Raw genomic sequence first — 21,976 nt, forward strand, 5'->3', positions numbered from 1 at the left:
AAATATATATATAAATAAATTTACTAAAATGAAGTCGTTTTGAATTTGGTAAGTTTAAAACTTTTAGGTTATGTAAGGTTTTTTTTCACTATCATCTCAAAGTCATACATAACTACATTTATTTATTATTAATTTTTTTTTTTTTTTTTTTGTAATCTAGTAAAATCTTAATTTATTTAAGCTTGCATATAGTAATAACCACATTATTTAATCTTGCATATAGATTTAGATAGTAATATAAAACGCTAGTAACCTCATATGCGGATAACGGATAATAATTGCAATAATCGCACGGATGCAGATAGTAATCGCATTGCGCGGATACGGTTATCTAAAAGTGATAGCCGCATTTTAAGGATGCAAATATTGCTAATAACCGCATCCGCGTTTGTATTTTCACCTGTAATTTTATATAAAAGTCTATTAAATAGCATTACTCGTATAAGAATCTTTTCATACACACATTATTTTTATAGCTCGTTATTTTTTATGTTATTTTATTAATTTTATTGATATATCATATTTACCAACTTATATAATTCTTAACAATATTAAAAGATATCATTTTTTTTTTTCTTATTACGAAGAGCGAAATATGTCAAATATGTGTAGACCAAAACAAAGGACGGGGCTTTCTGGTAATTACGACAAAAAGCATGGAGTTTTAGGTATTTCGAATTGGTCACAGTAACACAAAACTGGAGCAGAACGATGGAAAGCAAGAACAAGCACTTCGTTTGAGTGGCCACTCTGTCTCTCCTCTCTATCTCTCTCTCCACCAAGATCAGAGGAAAGGCAAAAACAATGGGCTTTGTGACGGGGAGCTCTTGCTTTATGCACTCTCCCATCTGCCAATCTCGCTTTCCTTCTTCTTCTCAATCCATTTTCTTCTATTCCTCAACAAGAAATGCAGAGACCAAGAGGAAGAGCATTGGACCGATGGCTTCTATGCACCATGAGGACCCAAAAAACAGTGTTCACTACAAGAGGAGGGCCATTCTGCTTGTGGGTATTTCAGTTCTTCCATTATTGCAACTCAGGGCCGGGGCTCTTGAAGGCACCGGAACAAGTAAGTTGACAATCAAAACTCTTAAGCTTTTAGAGATTTATGTGTTGGTTCTTTATTTTCTTCTTCTTATTAACTTTTTTCCCTTTGGCTAGCAATTGCTATGATAAAGAAATTTTTATTTTTGGAACAACTTGATGACTTTGGTGATATGAGTCTTCAAAATATTGCTGTTATAATGTATACTTGGGAAGGAAAGTTGTTTGGGTTTAGTTTAGAGTAATTTATTCCCTACTATTTGAATTCGGAACTTAATCCTTGTATTTTTATAAAACAGTTAAGTTTTTTGGTTAGCTGCATTTTATTATATAAATATTCAATTTTTTGTCCTTTCCTTGAGCAAATTAATAGTATTGGTTAGGTAAATCTTTAGTTTTTGGTCTGACTTTTCTTCAGCAGGAGAAAATGTTTTCTGGGGTGGTCCAATTTGTTAATTGCGATTTCCTTGTGCTACTGAATGATTTTAATTCTTTTTTAAAGTATCTAACTATTTATGTATGATATAATGGCTGATTACCTCAAACACCTTCCAGGACAATTGGGTTTTTTGCTGATGTAGCTTGAGGTTTGGGATGTGGTACTCACACAAATAATGATAAGGGAACCAAAGTGAAAATTTAAGGATAACCAGCTGTAAATCTGGATTTGACTCACCAGGTGTTGTGTGAAATGGACTAGTAAAGTCGGTTTTAGTGATTGGGGGAGGATTATAAGAAATTTAAGTTTTGGTGAGTGGAAAAAGTTAAGTTGGTTTTAATAGTTAGCATATAGCTGTTAAATAAAGTCAGTTTGAAACAACGAGATAAATATGGAGCCATATTGGTACTTAAATATATCTTCAAAATAGAGTCATTATTTCGAAACAATAATTATACAAGATATAAATGACAAATATTTATAAAGGAACTTGACTTAATGTAATATTTGATTTATGTGAACTCTACAACAGAGTCTGTTTAGATCTCAAGATTTGATAGTTCTTAATAGTGTAGAGTAGTTATAATTGTCTGGATTCAGGGGAATAAAGAGAGAAGCAAGCTGATCATCGTGTGACCATTGGGGTTTCATATACTGTTATATTTACCCTTCTCTTGTCATTGATATGACGAAGGTTATAAATACAAAAGTATATAATATTATTTGATAAGTAAGTGATCATTGAAAAGAAAAGCACAATAATGAGGTGCAACTCTGTTTTACTAGAAGTATGCAAGAGAAACATCTAAAAAGAAAATCTAAGATTCAAAATTCAAAAGGTCAAAAACTCCGATAAATTTGGGTAGGAAAAACAACTGTGGCTAATTTCCATTCATAGATAGAGCATAAGAACAAAAACTTCAATTTCAGCGCAGGTAATTCACACCCTTTAAAAATTCCACACATTCCTCTCTCTTCTAATACAGCACATGATACACAAGGGAACTGCCTTCCAAATTTCATTAGTATGACGTCTACCAAAATTTCCCTTCCAACACGTCAATAAATCAGCAACTGTTTTAGGCATAACCCGCAAAACTCCAAACAGGCCAAATACCAACATTCACAAATCTCTGGCTATCTCATGGCGAAGAAGTAGCTTATCTGCTGTCTATCCCTTGATTTATGTCAATATTTTACCTGCACCCTTGAAAATGATGGGATTGATGTCAATACTCTTTTTATGCTGAAAAAGAATGGTTCATGCAAGGACGTAAATTTAATTGAGAGACCGAATTCTAATGTCAAGCTGGCTCAAGCCGCAGAAACTTTTGCTAAATTAATTAAGGAATCATCACCCTCTACACTCTCTCTTAGACTTGTGCGGGCACCTTTGGGTGTTGTAAAACTCATTGATTCCTGATGCTGTGCTACTAGTGGTTGAGATTTCAATCTTAACCATGGTGCATGTAAGCTTTGAAAAGCTGGACAAAGCCGGTGGTTAGGTAGACACCCCAATTTCATGGTGTTGCAATGATTATTCTCATGGAGAAGGTGAGGGGCGCAAGAAAGGAGGTAGACCTTCAGTGTCACCTAGGGCATCTGGTGGTGGTTCTTAGAATCCCATATAAACTTACAATATCATGGGAAATGATGAAAACTTAAATGAATTCTTGACCAAGAGAGAGATGTTGAGGGTTAAAATGTAGATTGGACAGAAAAGTTAGTGTTGCTACTACTTGTTCCAATTGGGAGATAATATTGTGGCAAGAAAGCTTGCATTTCTCTTTGCTTCTTCTTGAAATGTCATGGTATGCAAGTTGCATTTAGTGATTCTGGGCATAAAGTTGACTACCCCTCAGTCTAGGTTTCAAAGTTTTTTCCTTTGGCCCTGCAATTATAATTATATTTTCTTCTTCTGGTCTTTTCAACTCATACAATAGTTACATTTATATAACTTAATTTATGATTTGAGAGATCTGAAATACTTATTGATGGGGACACCAGATATGGGCCAATGATTACATGTGTCTTTTGTCCCGGATATGTTATGTTATTTTATTTTTCAGTGTTATGTTATTTTTCAAGCTTTGGGTTATGTTAATTTAGTTGGGCTTTATGTTATTTTAGTGGGCTATCAGCCCAAGTGTCACTAGGGTTAGGGTTTTGGTTTAATCCCTAGTCTATTTAAGCATAATTTTATTTGTAGTAAGCAACTTTTGATGGATGAAGAAAACAATCCATTGTTGTTGTCTTCCTCCTCCCGCCTTCTCTTTTTTTTTTTAGTGCTTTTTCTTCTCTCTCATAAAACATTATCCTCAATTGCTTGTTGTCCGGCATCAATTTTGGTATCAGAGCCAGATTAAATTGTTTTCCAAAACAATCGAGTGGTCACTATCGTGTTCAAACAACGACTCCAATGCTAGAACAATTTTGTTCCACCCTTGCACCATCTTCATTTTAGGCGACCGCAAGGCGTTTCATGAACCACACAAAACCAACTGAACACTCTCACAAAAAATCACACACAACCTTACCACCCACCGGAAACCACAGCAACACCCAATCACCGGCGTAAAAAAAAAAAAAAAAAAAAAGAAAGAAAGAAAGAAAGAAACCCAAATAGAAAACCAGTCAGACATATCCCAAACAAAACCACTGCCCCTCCACCCAACCACAGTTGCTATCCCATCCCATGCCAAGCCCATCACCCCAACACCTAAACCCACCCGAGCCATAGCCAACGACTGGGATAGAACCCATCGCACGACCTGTGCCATCCACGCACCCGACATCCTGTACGCGCTAACGACCACAGAGCCACTGTGCAGTCACTTGCCGTCCGACCACTGCCCAGATGGTACCATGACAACCACCTACTCTTTGCAAAGCAGCTGCAAACAGTATAGAAATGTTCTGTAGCGCCGCCACAACAGTCTTGCCAACGTTCTTGCTGCTGCCATAGTCCCTGTCGGAGGTCGCGCCCACGAGCTGAACCTGCTCCGCGCCACTTGCAAGCCCGCAACTTGTTTCTGTTAATTTTTTTGAAGGCTCGTGTTTTGTGATTGAGAAGGAACAAACAAAAAGAAGCTTTGTGTTGGTCAGCGGGTCAACGCAAGGAAGTATAAAAGAGGCAGACATGCGCACTTATTATTTGTCTGCAGACCAAATTGTGTGTTGGTTTTAATTTGCATGCATTTGCGCAGTGGTCGTTTATTGCCAAATTTTGCATCTCAATCTGTCATGGACCTGACCCAATTCGACACTATTAGCAAACAATGCAAAAACAATTGAATGCCATCCATGACCGACTGGAAAATCTCCACTACCAAATGAGAGTCTCCCAAGACCAGACAAAAGACCTCTTTGGGAGGGTTGAGTCATTTGAGGCTTCCCAATCAAAGGATGGAAGGCCACAATGAGGGTGTGACCTCCCACAATGGAGGCCATTGCAAGACAGGTGAGGGCAGGATACCTCACAGGCGTATCCTTCAGGACCAAGGTCATGATACAAGACATGGGTACCACCATTGTCACCCCAATTAAGGTCATCCAAACCAGTACCATCAGAGTATGGGGCATGGTCATTACAACCAAGGTCAACAAAATTATGTAGACCCGGATGAGAGTTGGACATATCAAACTGGAGGCCCCTACCTTTTACAGTCGTCTTGACCCATGGAGTTTCATTAAGTGGCTGTGTGACATGGACCATTTTTTTTTTTTTGAATGGTACAATTTATCAGATAATATGAGGGTCAAGTTTGCTAAGATGAAACTCATTGGGAGTGCTCATCTTTTTTGGGAGAGTGTTGAGGAACTCCTCATTAGGAGGAATGAGCCTCCTATCACTGATTGGGTTGAAATGAAGCTTAAACTTTAATACTTACCTTGGTCATATCGATGTAACCTTTTGGACTAATGGAACAATTTGAGGCAAGGAAATAGAACTGTCACTAACTATGTTGCACAATTTGATGTGCATAAGATGAAATGTGCTCTAGTCGAGGATGAAGCTATAACCTTGAGTAGGTTTAGGAGGGGCCTCAATGACGACCTTGGGAGGGAACTTGTTCTCCAAGGTATTATCACCCTTGATCAAGCGTATATTTTAGTCCAGGATTATTAGTTGGCCACCAAAACCCAATTTATGAGGCACACTGACACCGGAAACACAATCACCAAGTCTCTGCCTTTGGGTAGTAATTCCTTGTTAGGACCTCCTCCTTTGAAACCCAATTTTAATGGTTCTCCGCTTGTTAGGGATGGCAAAGGTAAGGGAGTAACTAGTGAAATCCACAAGATGCATTTTAGGGTTTGATATGGTCAGATTTCTTAAGGCTACGTGGCAGTACCGTAGCCCTCAAGAAGCCGGCTGTGCAGAAACCCGCAGAGAATAAGTAGTAGTATATCTCCATATTTACTTTCCCTAAATGTTATAACTAATAAGGAATGTATTTCTACTAGTTTATTTCTTTCCTAGTTAATTTTCCTGCGTGATGTAATGATGGCTAAACCTAATGGTTATGTCTTATAACCTAGCCATCTCCTATTTAAGTATAACCCTAATGAATAAAATATCATGCTTGAATATTTATCAAACCTAGAACCTTTGTTGGTATTTTGAAGGTCACGACTCCTTCGAAGTAGTCATTGGAGATCACAGCTCTCTTGAAGTAGCCCATATCCATTTTTCATTGTTCTTTTTACTATTTGATTGCATCAAGTGGTATCAGAGCAAGGTTGATTGTTTTCTACAACAATCTCCGATCCACACCATCACCATGTCTTTCCAAATTTTCTTGAATGAAGAGCAACAAGCAAGGCTAGAAAAGATGCGGTCAGAATTCCTCCCGTGGAAAGATGAATCTAGCAAACGGATGGAGGAGCACATGAGAAGAATTAAAAGTTTTTCTCCACCCCGCACCTCTCCAGCAAGCCAATCCTTGCCCATAACACCTACCTCACCGGTTGCCTCCGTCAGAAAAAAGAGAAAGAAAAGAGCGGTTGAAGCAACAAAAATCCATCCACACCGGTGTCCCACCAAACCACCGTTGACCGGCCGTAAATTTAGAAGGCATTGTACCCAACCTTCCAAACGCGCCGTCATCAACTCACGCCGCGCCTCCATGCCTTTGGGAGTCACTCATGTTCACGGTGGTGCGAGAGAGATAAAGAAGAGAGCTTTTGTTTGGTTTTGGTTCTACAAGAAAGAGACAAGAACTAGAAACAAGAAAGCCAAGGTGATTCCGCAATTATCTTATCCAATTGCATTATTTTCATATTACAATCCAATTCTCAAGCATGGTATTGAAAAGTTCATGTTCACTATAAAAATGTTGGAATACAAGGCTTGTGGTGCCAGATGTCTCCCTAGAGGAGACTGAAATTCTGAGAAAGGAAGCAACAAGGAATGGGATTGAATTGGTACTGCTCACAACACCCACTACTCCAATCAATCAAATGAAAGCAATTGTTGAAGCTGCAGAAGGATTTGCATACCTCGTAAGCTCGGTTGGGGTCACTGGTGCCTGGGCATCCGTGAGTAATTGGGTTCAAACTCTTCTTCAGGAAATTAAAGAGGCAACAACCAAGCCTGTAGCCGTTGGCTTTGGCATATCGAACCTTGAGCATGTGAAACAGGTAGCGGGATGGGGAGCTGATGGGGTGAATTCTGCAAAACCTGAACTGAAACAGAATGGGAAAGAGAAAGAAGAAGAGATGGAGCAAAGGAAAGAAGAAGAGATGGAGCAAAGGGTGGAAGAATTCTTGAGGGTTACTTGCTGTGCCTTTGTAGTCACAGGCTATGGGTTGACAGAAACTTGTGCACCAACTACTCTTGGCTTTCCTGATGAGATGTGCATGATTGGTACGGTTGGTCCTGTTGGTGTGTACAATGAGCTGTGCCTGGAGGAGGTTTCGGAGATGGGTTACAATCCACTTGAAGAGCCGCCGTGTGGTGAGGTATGTGTGAGAGGGAAGACTGTTTTTGCCGCATACCACAAAAATCCTGAATTAACAACAGAATCCATTAAAGATGGCTGGTTTCACATAGGGGACATAGGGGAAGATCAAGATTTGGTCAAGGCTCAATTTCCAAAGTTCTTCCTTGGGGACAAGGAAGTTGTTAGGGGGGAGGGATGATATGGTCAGATTTCCTAAGGCTGATGTGGCACTACCGTAGCCACCAAGTAGCCCCAAGCCGGCGTGAATAAGGAGTATAATTCTCCATATTTCTTTCCCTAAATGTTTTAGCTAATAAGGAATGTATTTTCTATTAGTTTAGTTCTTTCCTAGTTATTTTTCCTGCATGATATAATGACGGCTAGACCTAATAATTATGTCTTATGACCTAGTCGTCTTCTATATAAGTATAACCCTAATGAATAAAATATCATGCTTGAATATTTATCAAACTTAGAACCTTTGTTGGTATCTTGGAGGTCACGGCTCCCTTGAAGTAGCCATTGGAGATCATGGCTCTTTCGAAGTAGCCCATATCCCGTTTTCTTTGTTCTTTTACTATTTAATTGCATCAGGGTTCAATGCTTTAAGTGTCATGGTTTCGGTCATGTTGCCTCTAACTGTGCCAACAAGGCCCTTGGCGTTGATGGGAAAGAGTGTGAGTGAAGAAGAGGGCGTTGAAAAACTGATCTATGAGCCTAACCTTGATGAGTTCAGGGACTTAGATGATGATTGCTCAGGAGATCCTAACCATCTAGGTTGCATTCGAGCTACCTCATTTCAGATAGGTTAACAAGAGAGTGGCCTTGAAATACCCAGAGCAGGTGTAGTAAGGTGTACGCATGACAACCTAGAGAGATTTTTGTGGTCTCTTAAGAGGAGCCAAAGAAAGAGATAGGTTCTGGACTTTCAGATGCCCCTAAGGTTGTCAGTTCTCTGGTCTTCCCAACCTACCTTATGATCACATCAATAGGTCAATAGGCGCGAGTCCATTTGAAGTTGTTAATTGTTATAAGCCTAGAAGACCTTTAGATCTTCTCTTGATGTCCCTGCATGTTAGAGTTCCTGAGTTAGCCGATGCATTTGCATGACATTTTTATGACTTGCATAATGAAATCAGTAAACAAATTCAAGCAACTAATGCACAATATAAAAATGCAACTGAGATTTGTGCAGACGTCTCATTGACTTTCATTTAGGGGATTATGTCATGGTCCAGATTAGATCCGAACGGTCTCCACTTGGATCCGTTTGAAAATTGCAAGCTCGTAGTGCCGGGCTTTTCAAAGTGTTGCAGTGGGTTGGACCAAAAGTGTATGTCATGATGTTCCACCTGACCCTGGTATTAGCTCCAGAGTTAATATATAGAGGATCTAGTTGCTTATACAGGCCCCACTGTTTCCTAGATGATCCTTTCAAGGAGCCTTCCCCTGCCCCTAGTACCAATCCTCCTGATCCCATACAACCATCCTTTCCACCAATGCATAAAGAAACTGTAGAATTTCAGAGTATATTGGCTTTCAAGCTTGCTCATCTAGTGAGCGTGTATGAGATTATATATAGAACATACAAAGTAGTATTGTTTACATGATAAGCCTTAGCTTATAGTATTCTAATCTAACTCAAACTCTTAGATAGAAATCTAGTTACAAATAAATCGTATTCTAATCTAACACAAACTCTTAGATAGAAATCTAATTACAAGTAAATCTCCTCTAGATAATCTTATCCTTATCAATCGGTTGTGTTATCAACACTCACTAGGAGGTTTGATCAACCGGAAGTCTATCAGCAGCCAACGACATTATGGGCTGCTGAAGGAGGGACAAGAGACCAAGTTTGATTTTTAAAAAGTATTAAACTCAACCTGCATAGCAGTCCGCCATTCACTAACCTTGACAGCAGTAGAGAAGCACGTGGGTTCTATAAGTGCTGATTCGGCAAGTAAGGCTCGTGGTAGAGGGTATCTAACAGTCCCATCAGTGAGTTGTCGAATTAGGCGAACATTGTTTTGAGATCTAGTTCGCATAGGGTGAATACGAGAAGGAGGCAATGTTGATGTAACAGCTGGTTCTGCAGAAGAGGGACTAGGAGTAGTAGAAGGAGAAAGAGTGGCAGGGGAGGTGGGAGACACGGGGATTGAAGGAAAGGTGCTGGGGAAAGTAGGAACTACCTCTCGGGTAGGAGAGAATGGAAGAGAAACAGAGACGGAATTTGAGGAAGAAGATACTGTTGGGGAGGATTCTGAATTGTGTTTGGCGTGAGAGAAAGGAAACACTTCCTCATGGAAGATAACATCTCGAGAAACAAAAACACGACCAGTTTCGGGATGAAAACATTTATAGCCTTTATGGTGAGAGCTATAACCCAAGAACACACAGGGTTTAGACCGAAGAGAGAATTTGTGAGAGTTATATGGTCTAAGATTAGGAAAACAAGCACAACCAAACACCTTTAGAAATTGATAATCAGGAGTTTGAGAGAGAAGTTTTTGAAAAGGAGAAATATTTCCAAGCAAGGGGGTTGGTAACCTATTTATTAAGTAGCAAGAAGTTAAACAAGCTTCATCCCAATATTTCTTTGGAAGAGAGCTATCAATAAGAAGGGCTAGGGTTGCATCAATGAGATGACGATGTTTCCGCTCAACACACCCTTGTTGTTGATGAGTGTGAGGGCAGGACACACGATGATTAATACCAATTGTTTGAAAATATTTGTTGAGATTACGATATTCGCCACCCCAATCAGATTGGACACTTTTAATTTTGGTGTTGAGGAGGCGTTCAACCATAGTTTGAAACTTTAGGAAAACAGACATGACATCAGATTTAGATGAGATAGGATACACCCAAGTAAATCTACTAAAAGCATCCACAAATGAAACATAAAAACGATTTCCATTTATTGAAAGATGTGGGGCAGGGCCCCAAACATTGGAATAAACCAATTCTAAGGGATTACAAATAGTAGTAGTAGAACGAGAAAAGGGCAATTGATGACCCTTGGCCTGTGGACAGGTGGGGCATGGCGCATGTGCCTTATTTGTTGAAACTGGAAGCTGAAATTTGGAAAGAACTAGGTTGACAGTTCGAAGAGCCGGATGACCCAAACGTTTATGCCAACAATTTGATGTAGTCCTCTCACCAACGAATGCTTGGGATGGAGATGTGGGCACTTTCGAAGGGAAGAGTTGATAGAGGCCATTGTTAAGTGGACCTTGGTGGAGTGGACATTTGGTCTTGCAATCCTTGATAATAAAATGAGAAGAGAGAAATTCAAAGAAAACAGAATTTGCAAGAGCAAATTGTTGAACTGAAAGGAGATTTTTGCATATAGTAGGAACATGAAGTAATTTCTGCAATAGGAATGGACGATTAGAGAGAGATAAGGAGGCAGAACCAGAATGTAAAATTGGCAAACCTGTACCATTCCCTATGCGAATCTGATCTTGGCCAGTGTACTCATCTGCTGAGATATTCAGATTCTGAAAATTATTTGTCATGTGATGTGTGGCAGCTGTATCCGGGTACCAATTTTCTTCAGGAGGCAGGGAAGGCGAGGAGTAATAAGCCTGAGCATTTGAGTATGCTGGAGGAGAAGGAGCAGCCAGAGCAGGGTCCGGGCGTTGATAACATCTTGGAGCAGTGTGCCCAATCTTGCCACAGAGTTGGCAGATTGGCCGAGAAGGAGCAGTAGGGTCTTGGGAGAAATAATGACCTCTACCTCGGCCACCAGGAGACTGTCCTCTGCCTCTATACGTGGTGCGACCTCGACCACGATATCCTCTCCCACGATTCATGGGAGCCCGAGTAGAAATATTAGCCATTGGAGGGGAAACCTCAGTGGGGGAAAGATTGTGCTCTATCCTCATCTCGTGAGCAAGGAGATGACCATAAGTATCATCTAAGGAGAGAGGATCCAACCGAGTGGTGATGGATGTGACAAAGGGATCATACTCAGATCCGAGACCAGCAAGAAGGTAGGAGGTGCTTTCAAAGTCATTGAGTTGCTGTCTGGCAGCAGCAAGATTATCACACATGGCTTTAAAGGATTGAAAGTACTCTGTGATAGAAGAGCTACCTTTCTTGGCTGTAGCAAGGCGATAGTGAATCTGCATAACCCGTGAACGAGCTTGGGAAGCAAACATGGAGACAAGAGTCTTCCAAAGTTGATGAGCAGTGGCTGAACCGACGGCATGAACGACTAATGGTTCAGTGAGCGTGGAGATCAACACGCTGAGCAGCATCTAGTCACGTTGACACTAGAGAAGGAAGTTGGGATTAGCCATGGTGGCAGGGGCACCAGGAGTGGTGCTAGTATTCGGGATGGTCTGGGCTGGAGGTGGAGTTGTACCATCCAGGAAGCCATACGCATCATTGGCTTTAACAAAGGCCAAAATCTGAGTTCTCCAGCTAGGAAAGTTGCTGTTGGACAGCTTGATATTCAAGGTATGGTTCATATTTGGGACGGTGAAGAGAACGTTGGATGAAGAGGACTTGGAGGAGGAATCTGGGGAGGCAGACATACTGACCGGAAAAAAAAATATTTGGAGACGTGAGTCTATAGAAGCTCTGATACCATGTAGAATTTCAGAGTATATTGGCTTTCAAGCTTGCTCATCTAGTGAGCGTGTATGAGATTATATATAGAACATACAAAGTAGTATTGTTTACATGATAAGCCTTAGCTTATAGTATTCTAATCTAACTCAAACTCTTAGATAGAAATCTAGTTACAAATAAATCGTATTCTAATCTAACACAAACTCTTAGATAGAAATCTAATTACAAGTAAATCTCCTCTAGATAATCTTATCCTTATCAATCGGTTGTGTTATCAACACTCACTAGGAGGTTTGATCAACCGGAAGTCTATCAGCACACTCACTAGGATTCTTAAGAGATTGAATCACACTAGGAGTATGCTGTGCGCTAATAGAAACTATTGATGCTATTTGGATGAGTGTGTTCTTTTTGCCAGGAATGGAGGAGTCTAGCGTTTCCTAGCTTGTTGGAGGGGCCGACTAGACTCAAATTGCACATGGATTGCTAGAGACATGTTGCAGCAGCTTGATCCTGATCCATGGGAGTACTACTAGTGCTACCAGAAGTTATACTCGACGGGGTTGAGTTCTTCCCATCTCGAGAGAGTTGATGGGGACACCAGATACGGGCTAGTGATTACGCATGTTTGGCCTTGATTTTTGTTATGTTATTTAATTTTTCAGTGTTATGATATTTTTCGGACTTTGGGTTACGTTAATTTAGTTTGGCTTTATGTTATTTTAGTGGACTATCAGCCCAAGTCACTTGGGTTAGGGTTTAATCCCTAGTCTATTTAAACATAATTTTGTATTGTAGTAAGCAACTTTTGATGAATAAAGAAAACAATGGACTGTTGTCGTCTTCCTCCTCTTGACTTGTCCTCTCGCACGTGCTTCTTCTTCTTTCTCACTTCTCTTCTATCTCTTCAAACTTTCTTCTAAATTGCTTGTTGTCCCGCTTCACTTAGCATCATACTAGCATGAGATTGGATCATCTAGGAAGTAACCATTTGCGGAAACAACTGATTTAAAGTCTAAGCTTAGATGTAGCAATGCTCGTTGCTGACTAGGCATTTAATAGTGCTTCTTATCAAAAAGCTCCTATTTTGATGACTTTTAGAAAGAGTGTTAGAAAATGCACATTTTTATGTATTAGAGTAGGCATAGGTCACAAACATATATCCTGAACCGATTTGTCTTTACAAAAAGGCGAAGATAAGTGACAAACTCATATTTCCTGCCTCAAAATTTAGTATTCTTTTTGGTCAAACAGTTTGTACCATCTTAATAAGGCTGGAAGGACATTCATCCACCTAAGGTTCTAAAATATGTGGGTACTGCTACTTGCCAGCACATTTTGACAAAAATTATTTATACAGTAATGGCTAGTTGATACAGTGGTAATTATCAAGTATTTAGGGCCTCCTTTTCCGGCGTCGTCTTGGCCGGAGCTCTCGTTGTCAGCAGTTCCAGGGGCTCCTCCGGTTGGTTCGTTTTCTTCTGGGTTCTCTCTGGTGCGTTCTCCTCCTAGGGGTTTGGAGGCTGTTTCGTCGGGGAAGGGTATAGCAGATCCAGGGGTGTCTTTTGCTTTTCCGGCGCCTTCTGTTCGGCCGGAGACCTCGTCGCCGGCAGTTTCAGGGGCTTTTCCAGTTCAGGTTTCTTCTTCAGGGGGAGGGTCTAGCAGCTTGAAGGTGGACCCTAGCTGGGTCACTGCCTCTAAGCCTTTCGGTGCTTCTCTGGCAGTATCCCAACTCACGGCCTCTCCTTCCGCTGGAGCGACTGAGTTGGGGGAGAAGCTGCGCTCTTCTCCTCCCGTGGTTTCTAAGCCTTTTCAGAGGTATTTCAGGAAGGCGAGGGTACTTAGGGAACGGGTTTCGTGGAAGTGGAATGATGTTCTACTTTCAGATTCCTTGAAAGCCTCGAAGATGGTCGCCGACTTAGCTGTTAATAAGGTTTCGGTTGTAGAGCCTCCAGTGAAAAAGGTTGCTGAGCCTCCAGTGAAGGACTTTCTTAGAAATGGATTTCTCAACCCTCGCCCAGTTTTGACAACCACTTCCTCTTCGCCACAGAAGGTCGTTGATGGGGGGATAGTCGGGCATTCCTCCCCTCCTAGAGGTTGCTCCAGTTCTTCACCTATTGAGGGTAAGGGTTTCTCCCAATCTCGGAATTGGCCGATCGGTTTTGATCATAACGGGGAGATTGTGGTTTGGGAGGATGATGTTGATTTTTGGGATGTATTGCCTTTGGATTGGGCGTCAGAGGGTGCTCTTGGGGAGGAGGCGTTGGCAATTCGGGATGCCATGGAAGAAGAATTTCAGCGTGACAAGATGATATAGCGTCAAAAGTCCAAAGGCAAGAGAGAGCTTCTGAATCTGCATAGCTCTATCAACTATGGCGACACTAAGCCTTCTGCTAGGAGTAGGAAAGGAAAAAACCTTATGTTGTAGAGTTGTATGCTTGGGTTGGTTTGTGGGTCGTTCCTCAGGCTTTTGGTTTTTGCTTGGGATCTTTTGAGGGTTGTTGTTCTTGGGTTTTACCCTTTGTTTTTTAGGTTTGCTTGTATTTCGGGTTTAAGGTTTTGGGGGTGTTTTCATGTATTTTGGGTGGGGGTTTCTTCTGGGATGTATTTTGTAGTTTGGGCTTGTTGGGAGTTTCTTCTGGATTTTGGGTTTTTGGGGGCTTTGGGTTTTGTGCGTGCGTAGGTTCTTGTGGGTTTTTTCTGTGGGCTAGCTATGTGTTCCTGTGTATACTTCCTGTGTACTTAGGAGCGCTTTTCGCTTTTTTAATAAAGTTTTCTTACTTATCAAAAAAAGAAAGATATTATCAGAACAAAAGGTTTTAGTGAGGCAGAGAAATAATTAAAGAAACCTACTTTTGCCTATTCCAGCTCATAGTCCAGATATGTCATTATGCTCACTCCTTATTTTCAATTAAAATATTTCTTAGGCCTTTTCAGTTTTAATATGTTACATAATATATCTCACAAGGATTCTGATTATTTGCTTCATCCTTGGGTCCTTTTTCTATCACGCACTTGTCTTTCTCCCTCATAACAACTATTATTATTTGGATCGAGTTTCAATCTCCTCCATTTGTGATTGTTTATACATTTATGCATTTTCTTTCAGAAGAAAGTGAGCTAAAGAAACCAGAGGAGAACCAAAAAGCAGAGGTCTGTATCTCTGCTAGATTAACTAATGAGTCCAGATTAGTAAATTCTATTGATTATATGTTTGTGACTTTGAAACTTGAAATTTTCTCAAATAAGTAGCTTTTTTGAACAGCAAGCACTTCAAAGAGATTCTCCAACAAATCCCTTCCTGTCTCTCTGGAATGTACTCGGAATATTTAGTTCTGGTGTGATTGGTGCTCTCTATGCGTTGGCTCAAAGGGAAAGGACAGCTACTGATGCAACAATAGAATCTGTAAGCCACTAATGACCTTCACTTCACAGTCAAGCTTTTCTTATAAACTGATAGACTTGGAAACCTTTGAGCATTCTAGACAATCCCTTCTGAAGTGGCTCATTTGTTTTCTGTTGCTTCCTCCCCATGAAAAAGGAACATGAGGGGGAAAAATAGCAAGATTTGTTTTCGTTTTTGTTTTTATTTTTTTAAGCTCAAAAGACCAAATTACTATCATTTTTTTGGGCAAGACTATATTTTGGCTGGTTGTTGGATTTTAACCCATATATGCATTGCTTGAGTTGCACAGATGAAGTCCCAACTGAAAGAAAAGGATGTTGCCATTGTTTCGTTGGAGAGAAACTTTGAATCAAAGCTACTGAATGAACAGGAAGAACGAACTAAGCAACTGAGAAAGGCAAAGGAGGAGCAGCAGGCCTTATTGAACCAACTAAATTCAGCAAACAGTACAATTACAGGTTTGGGACGGGAGCTGAAAAGTGAGAAAAGATTGATTGAGGATCTTAAAGTTCAAATCCAGACTCTTGAAAACAGCCTTTCAAAAGCTAGGGATGATAAAAAGGCAGTGGAAGAGAATTTGAAGGAAAAGCTTGATTCGATTGGAGTCTTACAAGAAAGGATCAATTTGCTCATCTTAGAGATCAAGGATAAAGAAGATAATGTTCGAAGTCTTAGCTCTTCTCTTGCTGAAAAAGAATTAGAGTTGAACAACTTGAATTTTACCTACAAGCAAACTAAGGATGAACTAGCTAAAGCACATTCAGAAATCCAAGGATTGGAAGGTGAATACCTGAAAAGTCACAAGGAACTAGAATCAAAAAATTCTTTGTTGGATGAATTAAATACAAGACTAAATTCTTTAACTTCTGAAAGAGATGATTCTAAATGGAAATTTGATGTGATTCAGGAGGAATACAATGATCTGAAGTCATCTTCTGAGAAGAAGGCAGCTTTGGTTGCTAAACTTTTGGGAGAAAAAGAAGAGGAACTTCAGCAGCTAAAGCAAAAGCTTGAACTTGCTCTAAATGAAGTGAGTGGAATCCAAGCAATAATTGCTGATTTGACCCAAGAAAAGGATAGTTTGAAAGAAATGCTAGATATAGAATTGAGCAATGTAAAGCATCTGAAACATGAACTTCAGAGCACTAAGGAAAATCTTGGCAATTCAAGAAATGAGGTGTCTGATCTGACAAATCAACTGAAGCAGTCTGGAGATCTGTACACAGAGCTTGAAGGTGAGGTCTCTAGGGTTCATGCAGAGTTTTCTCAATTTAGGGCATCACTCCAGAGGAAACTTGATGAGGCAAAACTAAGTAGTGAAGCACTGGGCAGTGAGCTTACAGCAGTGAAGGAACTTCTAAAGAAAAGAGAGGAGGAGCTGCAAATTGTGTCCCATGAACTGGCAGCTGCGGTGGAAAATTGTGCTAGCCTACAGAAGGAATTGGTTGATGTGTATAAAAAGGCAGAAACTGCAGCCAATGATTTAAGAGAAGAAAAACGGTTAGTTTCTTCTTTAAACAAAGAACTACACGCTTGGGAGAAGCAAATCTTGAAGGACAAGGAGGCCCGGAAATCTCTTGAAAGAGACCTGGAAGAGGCTACCGAATCACTTGATGAGATGAACCGAAATGCCTTGACACTTTCTAGTGATCTAGAGAAGGCAAATTCTCAAATTTCCGACCTTGAAGATGAAAAGGAGGTGCTTTACAAGTCTCTCACTGAGCAAAAGAATGCGTCTAAAGAGGCCCTCGAAAACGTGGAAGATGCACATAACCTTGTCATGAGGCTTGGCAGGGAAAGGGAGAGTTTGGAGAAGCGAGCAAAGAAACTTGAGGAGGATTTGGCAGCTGCCAAGGGTGAAATATTGCGGTCAAGGAGTCATATTAATTCATCAAAAGCAGTTGTAAATAATCAGCAACCACAGCTAGGTGAAGCTGAAGGCAATGTCACTGTTACTGCAAAGAAAAGTGGGAGGAGGAGAAAGCCTAGCTCCCAACAATCTTGATTCCCATAATCTTTTCTCCACCACCATGTTCAAAATGTTCTTGTATCCTCAGGAGTGAGTACTATGCGTGTTACGTTAGGAGTTTTCATTGCCGGGTTTTTTTTCCATTGTATGTTTTTAAATGTATAGCTTCAGGTTCTGGAATTTTTTTGACTGATGATGGAATTCAAATTTTGTTTACATATCCTTATTTTGATCCAGGCATTTCAGGAAGCATTTTGTTTACAAAATCAAGGAAATGGTTGGTAAAATCAAAATTTATGGCTACCCAAAATATGGGAGTAACTTAAACTGGCAGCCTGATCCATCAAAATTTATGTCTATGCTTTTTTTTTTTTTTTTTTTTTTTCTATTCTAAACTACTAAAACAGTATTGTTCACTTGAATCACATAGAATAAAACGAGCTTGTTTGCTAATGCTTTTTAGGATTTTTATTTATTTTTAATTAAAAGTAAAAGCGTTAACAAACAATTCAAAACAAAAACACTTACAAAACACCCAAAATTGCTTCTACCGTTACGTTACATTACAATCAAAAGGCAAAAAGAGTCGTTTAAAAAGCATTACCAAGCGAGGCCGTGATTGACAATACGTACTTACGATTAACAAATTGGATTCAAGTACAGTTTGAGGCATGAATATGAATTATGAAGTACATGTGGAATGGTGTTGAAGACTAGGCAGCAAAATATCCAAGAAGCCAAGTGGGATGGCTTTTAGAGGTAGAAAAAGAACGACTTATTTGAGAAGTTGGTAAAATAACAATAAAAAAAGAAAGTAAAACATTGTTTATTTTGAAACCCGACCACAGTGGGAGTCGAACCCACGACCTTTTGATCCGAAGTCAAACGCGCTAATCCACTGCGCTATGCGGTCAGTTTATATGGAAACTGTATCAGAAACATATATATATATAAATATAAGAGGAGAGAGCCTACAATTGCAGCGTATGACATCCGATATAACAGACAAGTGGCATAGTAGTAGCATTTTATTTTTTCTAAGAAATTCTAGTGTGTTTCTGGAGTCCTTTTATGCTGAAATGACACCCTGTTTTTAATAAAAAAAAAAAAAATACAGCTTGATTTATTTCTCCTATTTTTATTATAAAATACATAGTGTCATATCAGCATAAAAGGACCCCATAAAGATACTAGAAGGAGTTCTAGCATTCCTCATTTTCTCCAAGCGTTTGCTTAAGTCAGTTAAAACACAATCAAAAGCCAAAAGTTCATTTCCTTTGTAAACTATGAGTTTAAGACTTGGAGTCCAATTTAACAGCCAAGTGGCATTCTATTCTTTCACACTTTCACTCAAACACCGCTTCACCTGACAATAAACCTCAATTTCAGACTTGGTTTCACACTTTCACTCAAATGCGACCGTTATTTAAGAGAAACCATGAGTTTGCCCTTCTCTCAAATATATCTCGCTCACTCACCCGACTTGAAAAAGATTTATGTAGAGAAGTAAATGGTTTGCAGCTCTGCAATGTTGCTTTGAGAGCAAAGTTTTTGTCATTGTTAAAACTTCGTAATACTGTTAGCATTTGCTTTTGTAGTTTGGCTTTTTACTCTCTCCCGTAGAGCAAAACTGAGAAGCAACCCAAAAGAAGGTAAACCATCAAATAATGAAAATCTATTCTGTTGAGAAATAATCCCACCAAGACCGGCCTATTTTAGAGCTATGGGCCAGCCAGATCTGCACAGGCCCATGAAGATTTGTTGAAGCTCCAAAAGACCTAGTTTATCTACATCTTTGGCTCGGTATACACTAGCCTCAGATAAAGGCTATCTTGGGAATGTCATAAGGAATACTTGTACAAGGTCACCCGAGAGGTAGACACGCCCCAATAGAGGCGTCCCTAGACAATGGAAAGAACTTGTTTAGTCCAGCCCGATCCAGGTTGGTCCCGGGACAGATGCCCCTCGGGATTACCAAGAAGAGACCAAAAACAATATATTGGGATCTTCACCCGATACACATGAGGGATTTGCGAGAAGCATCTGCCTTGAAATCCTTGATAGGGTTGTTGTGAGATCTCCACCTCGGATTCTCCGGGACAAACCATTATCCCGCACAATTTAGAATAAAGTTCAATCTCGGATTCTAAGGGATTAGCTCTTATCCCACATGATTTGGGATAAGAGCGCTATTCGAACTCGAATCAGGACTCCCAGGTTGAGTAGGACTCTAGGTCAAGCACGACTTCTAGGTTGAATAGGACTCCAGGTTGAGCAAGACTTCTTACCTATAAATATGCCCATACCATAGCTATGAAAAGGACTATGATTTTTGTGCTTTTATGCTCCATATAAATTGCTTTCAAAGAAACTTAGGCATCAGAGTGGGAACCGGTTGGCACCATTGGTTAGCTCCTTTGCTGACTTTCACTATTTTACAACAATTGGAGAAAGCACCAACAAAGGCATATGTCATTGTATCGAAAAACTGTTCTAACAGTTTGGCGTCGTATGTGGGATACGACATATCATTTCTTACACAAAAAAAAAAAAAAAAACAAAAAAAATCTGCAATGGTGGCTACATGTTCAGAAGATGCTAAAAGAACCAGAATCTCCACACATGATGATATTTCCAAATGACCCCTGGGCGCAAATAGCCCTTTTGAACGATTGGATTGCCCAGATGCCAAAAACCATGGAGACACTAACCAGGCATAACGCCACTCTGCTGCTTTGGATCCCAGAGCATTCCACCACAGCTCCGGGTAATCGCGATGAAGTTCCCAAGAGAGAAAATGAGAGGTTGAACACAGCTGCTAAAGTAATTGGAGAAAGAGCCATGAAGAAGATGCCTGAGTGGAAGACAACCATCGGAAGAACAACCACAAAAAGACCCACCGCTGGAAGGTCTCGAAAAAAGAGAAACTGAGAGACGTTGCGGCTCATTGAAGGATAAAGGTAAAACTTCTTTAGTAAACAATTTGTTGCAAGGAACCACCTTTTCTTTTACTGATCAGTGGCTAAGTTCTGCATCCCCAAGAAATTCAAAGTCCCTAGTATAGCAATCTTCACCATACTCGAAGATCCGCTTGAGCATCTGGAGAATTACTGAGCCGATTTTTTACCTTCACAGTACGCACGATGAAATAGCTTGTCGGGCCTTCCATTTTACTTTAACAGGGAACGCCCGAGATTGGTTCATGAAGCTTCCCCCAAAGTCTATAAATAGCTTCGACGCCCTAAGGCGGAAGTTCGTAACTCAGTTCTTGGTAGGACGGGGGCACAAAAAGCCCTCAGGGTATTTGTTGATAGTGAACGAGCGGCCTAATGAATCATTAAAAGAATACATCATGAGGTTCAATCAAGAGAAAATGTATGTGAAGAACTCCACCGACGAGAGAGTGTTTGCGGCTCTGTACAACGGTATTTGGGGCCAATAGGCCCCTGATGGTGGAGTTGGCTTGGAAGCAATTGACCACTCTTCAAGAGTTTATGGACAAAGCAGAGGAGTTCATAAACCAGTAGGAAACACTCAAGGCTATAATTAGCTCTCGACAACCCTAGGTGTAGGTTTTTTAGGCTTCCGAGGAGGACTCTCTGGGGGTAGAAACGATAGACTTTAAGCCATAAAAAAGGTTTAAAGAGCACAACTTCACGCCCCACAACATTGCAATAACTGAGGTTCGTAGGGAGATAAAGAATGGTCCCCAGGAAAATATCAAAAGATGGGGTTATAAATGAATTATTATATTTTTCTTATAAATTTTAATGGGATTTTACCGAATTGGTTTTTGGGTAGCTTATTAATTGAAAAGAGAAATAGGCTCTATGTAATAATATGTTATTTTGACGGTTAGGAATATATGCAAAACTCATTTAGGTACTTATAATATTGTTAAAATTGAATTTATATATTGGGTATTGTTAAAAGGTTGTCTTGAATGGTTTTATAGCAAAAAATTATGGTTTCAAAGTAATAGGATGTTAGTAGTATAAGAATTTTATTTATTTACAAGGGATGTGTTATTTCTACATCACTTTGGTTTACATCAAGTCTATACCAAGACACATTTGGTGTGGGACCCACGTGTATGGAACCCACATGCATGGGTCTCACACCCTATGTGTCTTGGTGTAAAATTAATATACACCAATGTGATGTAAAAAAATCATTACCCTATTTACTAACAGCTCATGCCATATGTTTTCATTCACATATTTTCTAACCAAGGAAATTGGTTACCGATAATCTTTTAAAGCATTTTCGAGTAAATTATAACAAAAAAAAAAAAACCCACGCATAGTGCGTGTTATAGGTTAGTCTTCATAAAAGAGAAATCAATGAAAACAATTGAATATGTAGCCTCGAAGCAATGGGGTTAAATAACTTATTTAAATATTTATTTAGTCTACTCTGACCCATTATTTTGTCTAACGGCAACAAGATATATTTGGGCAAATATCAATTGACTAAGATATAAGAAATGTATACAAAGCTTGAAACGAAAACCAAATTCACAAAAGCACGAATACATGCAAACTCTCAAAGAGAAAATTAAACAAAATAGAGAAAAAGAATAGATCCGAATG

At 39.9% G+C, this 21,976-nt stretch overlaps 2 protein-coding genes and 1 non-coding gene across 4 annotated transcripts; 2 read left to right on the forward strand and 1 right to left on the reverse strand.

Annotated features, from left to right (window-relative positions):
• Window positions 1–694: 694 nt before the first annotated feature.
• LOC133863537 (MAR-binding filament-like protein 1-1) lies at window positions 695–17,604 on the forward strand. 2 transcript variants are annotated; one of them, XM_062299515.1, is made up of 4 exons: window positions 695–1,069; window positions 15,122–15,162; window positions 15,275–15,415; window positions 15,705–17,604. In XM_062299515.1, the coding sequence occupies exons 1-4, from the start codon at window positions 805–807 to the stop codon at window positions 17,418–17,420; spliced, it is 2,163 nt and encodes a 720-aa protein (XP_062155499.1). In that variant the 5' UTR covers window positions 695–804; the 3' UTR covers window positions 17,421–17,604. The 2 variants fall into 2 exon arrangements, with proteins under 2 accessions (XP_062155499.1, XP_062155497.1); XM_062299513.1 differs by having other exon boundaries at window positions 696–1,069; window positions 15,119–15,162.
• Window positions 3,760–9,148, forward strand: LOC133863538 (long-chain-fatty-acid--CoA ligase 1-like). The gene has a single exon (XM_062299516.1). The coding sequence runs from the start codon at window positions 6,947–6,949 to the stop codon at window positions 7,625–7,627; it is 681 nt and encodes a 226-aa protein (XP_062155500.1). The 5' UTR covers window positions 3,760–6,946; the 3' UTR covers window positions 7,628–9,148.
• A 619-nt stretch (window positions 17,605–18,223) lies between the features above and the next one.
• TRNAR-UCG (transfer RNA arginine (anticodon UCG)) lies at window positions 18,224–18,297 on the reverse strand. Its single transcript has one exon. It is a non-coding gene; the product is annotated as a tRNA-Arg (tRNA).
• Between the last annotated feature and the right edge of the window lie 3,679 nt (window positions 18,298–21,976).

Source organism: Alnus glutinosa, chromosome 3, assembly GCF_958979055.1.
Source record: "Alnus glutinosa chromosome 3, dhAlnGlut1.1, whole genome shotgun sequence".
NCBI lineage: Eukaryota > Viridiplantae > Streptophyta > Magnoliopsida > Fagales > Betulaceae > Alnus > Alnus glutinosa.

Excerpts from the sequence above, each read along its gene's own strand:
- LOC133863538 (XM_062299516.1), top strand. The coding sequence starts at position 6,947 with ATGAAAGCAATTGTTGAAGCTGCAGAAGGATTTGCATACCTCGTAAGC.
- LOC133863537 (XM_062299513.1), top strand. The coding sequence starts at position 805 with ATGGGCTTTGTGACGGGGAGCTCTTGCTTTATGCACTCTCCCATCTGC. Across the intron at positions 1,070-15,118 it reads TCTTGAAGGCACCGGAACAA|AAGAAAGTGAGCTAAAGAAA; the intron begins GTAAGTTGACAA and ends ATTTTCTTTCAG. Across the intron at positions 15,416-15,704 it reads CTGATGCAACAATAGAATCT|ATGAAGTCCCAACTGAAAGA; the intron begins GTAAGCCACTAA and ends TGAGTTGCACAG.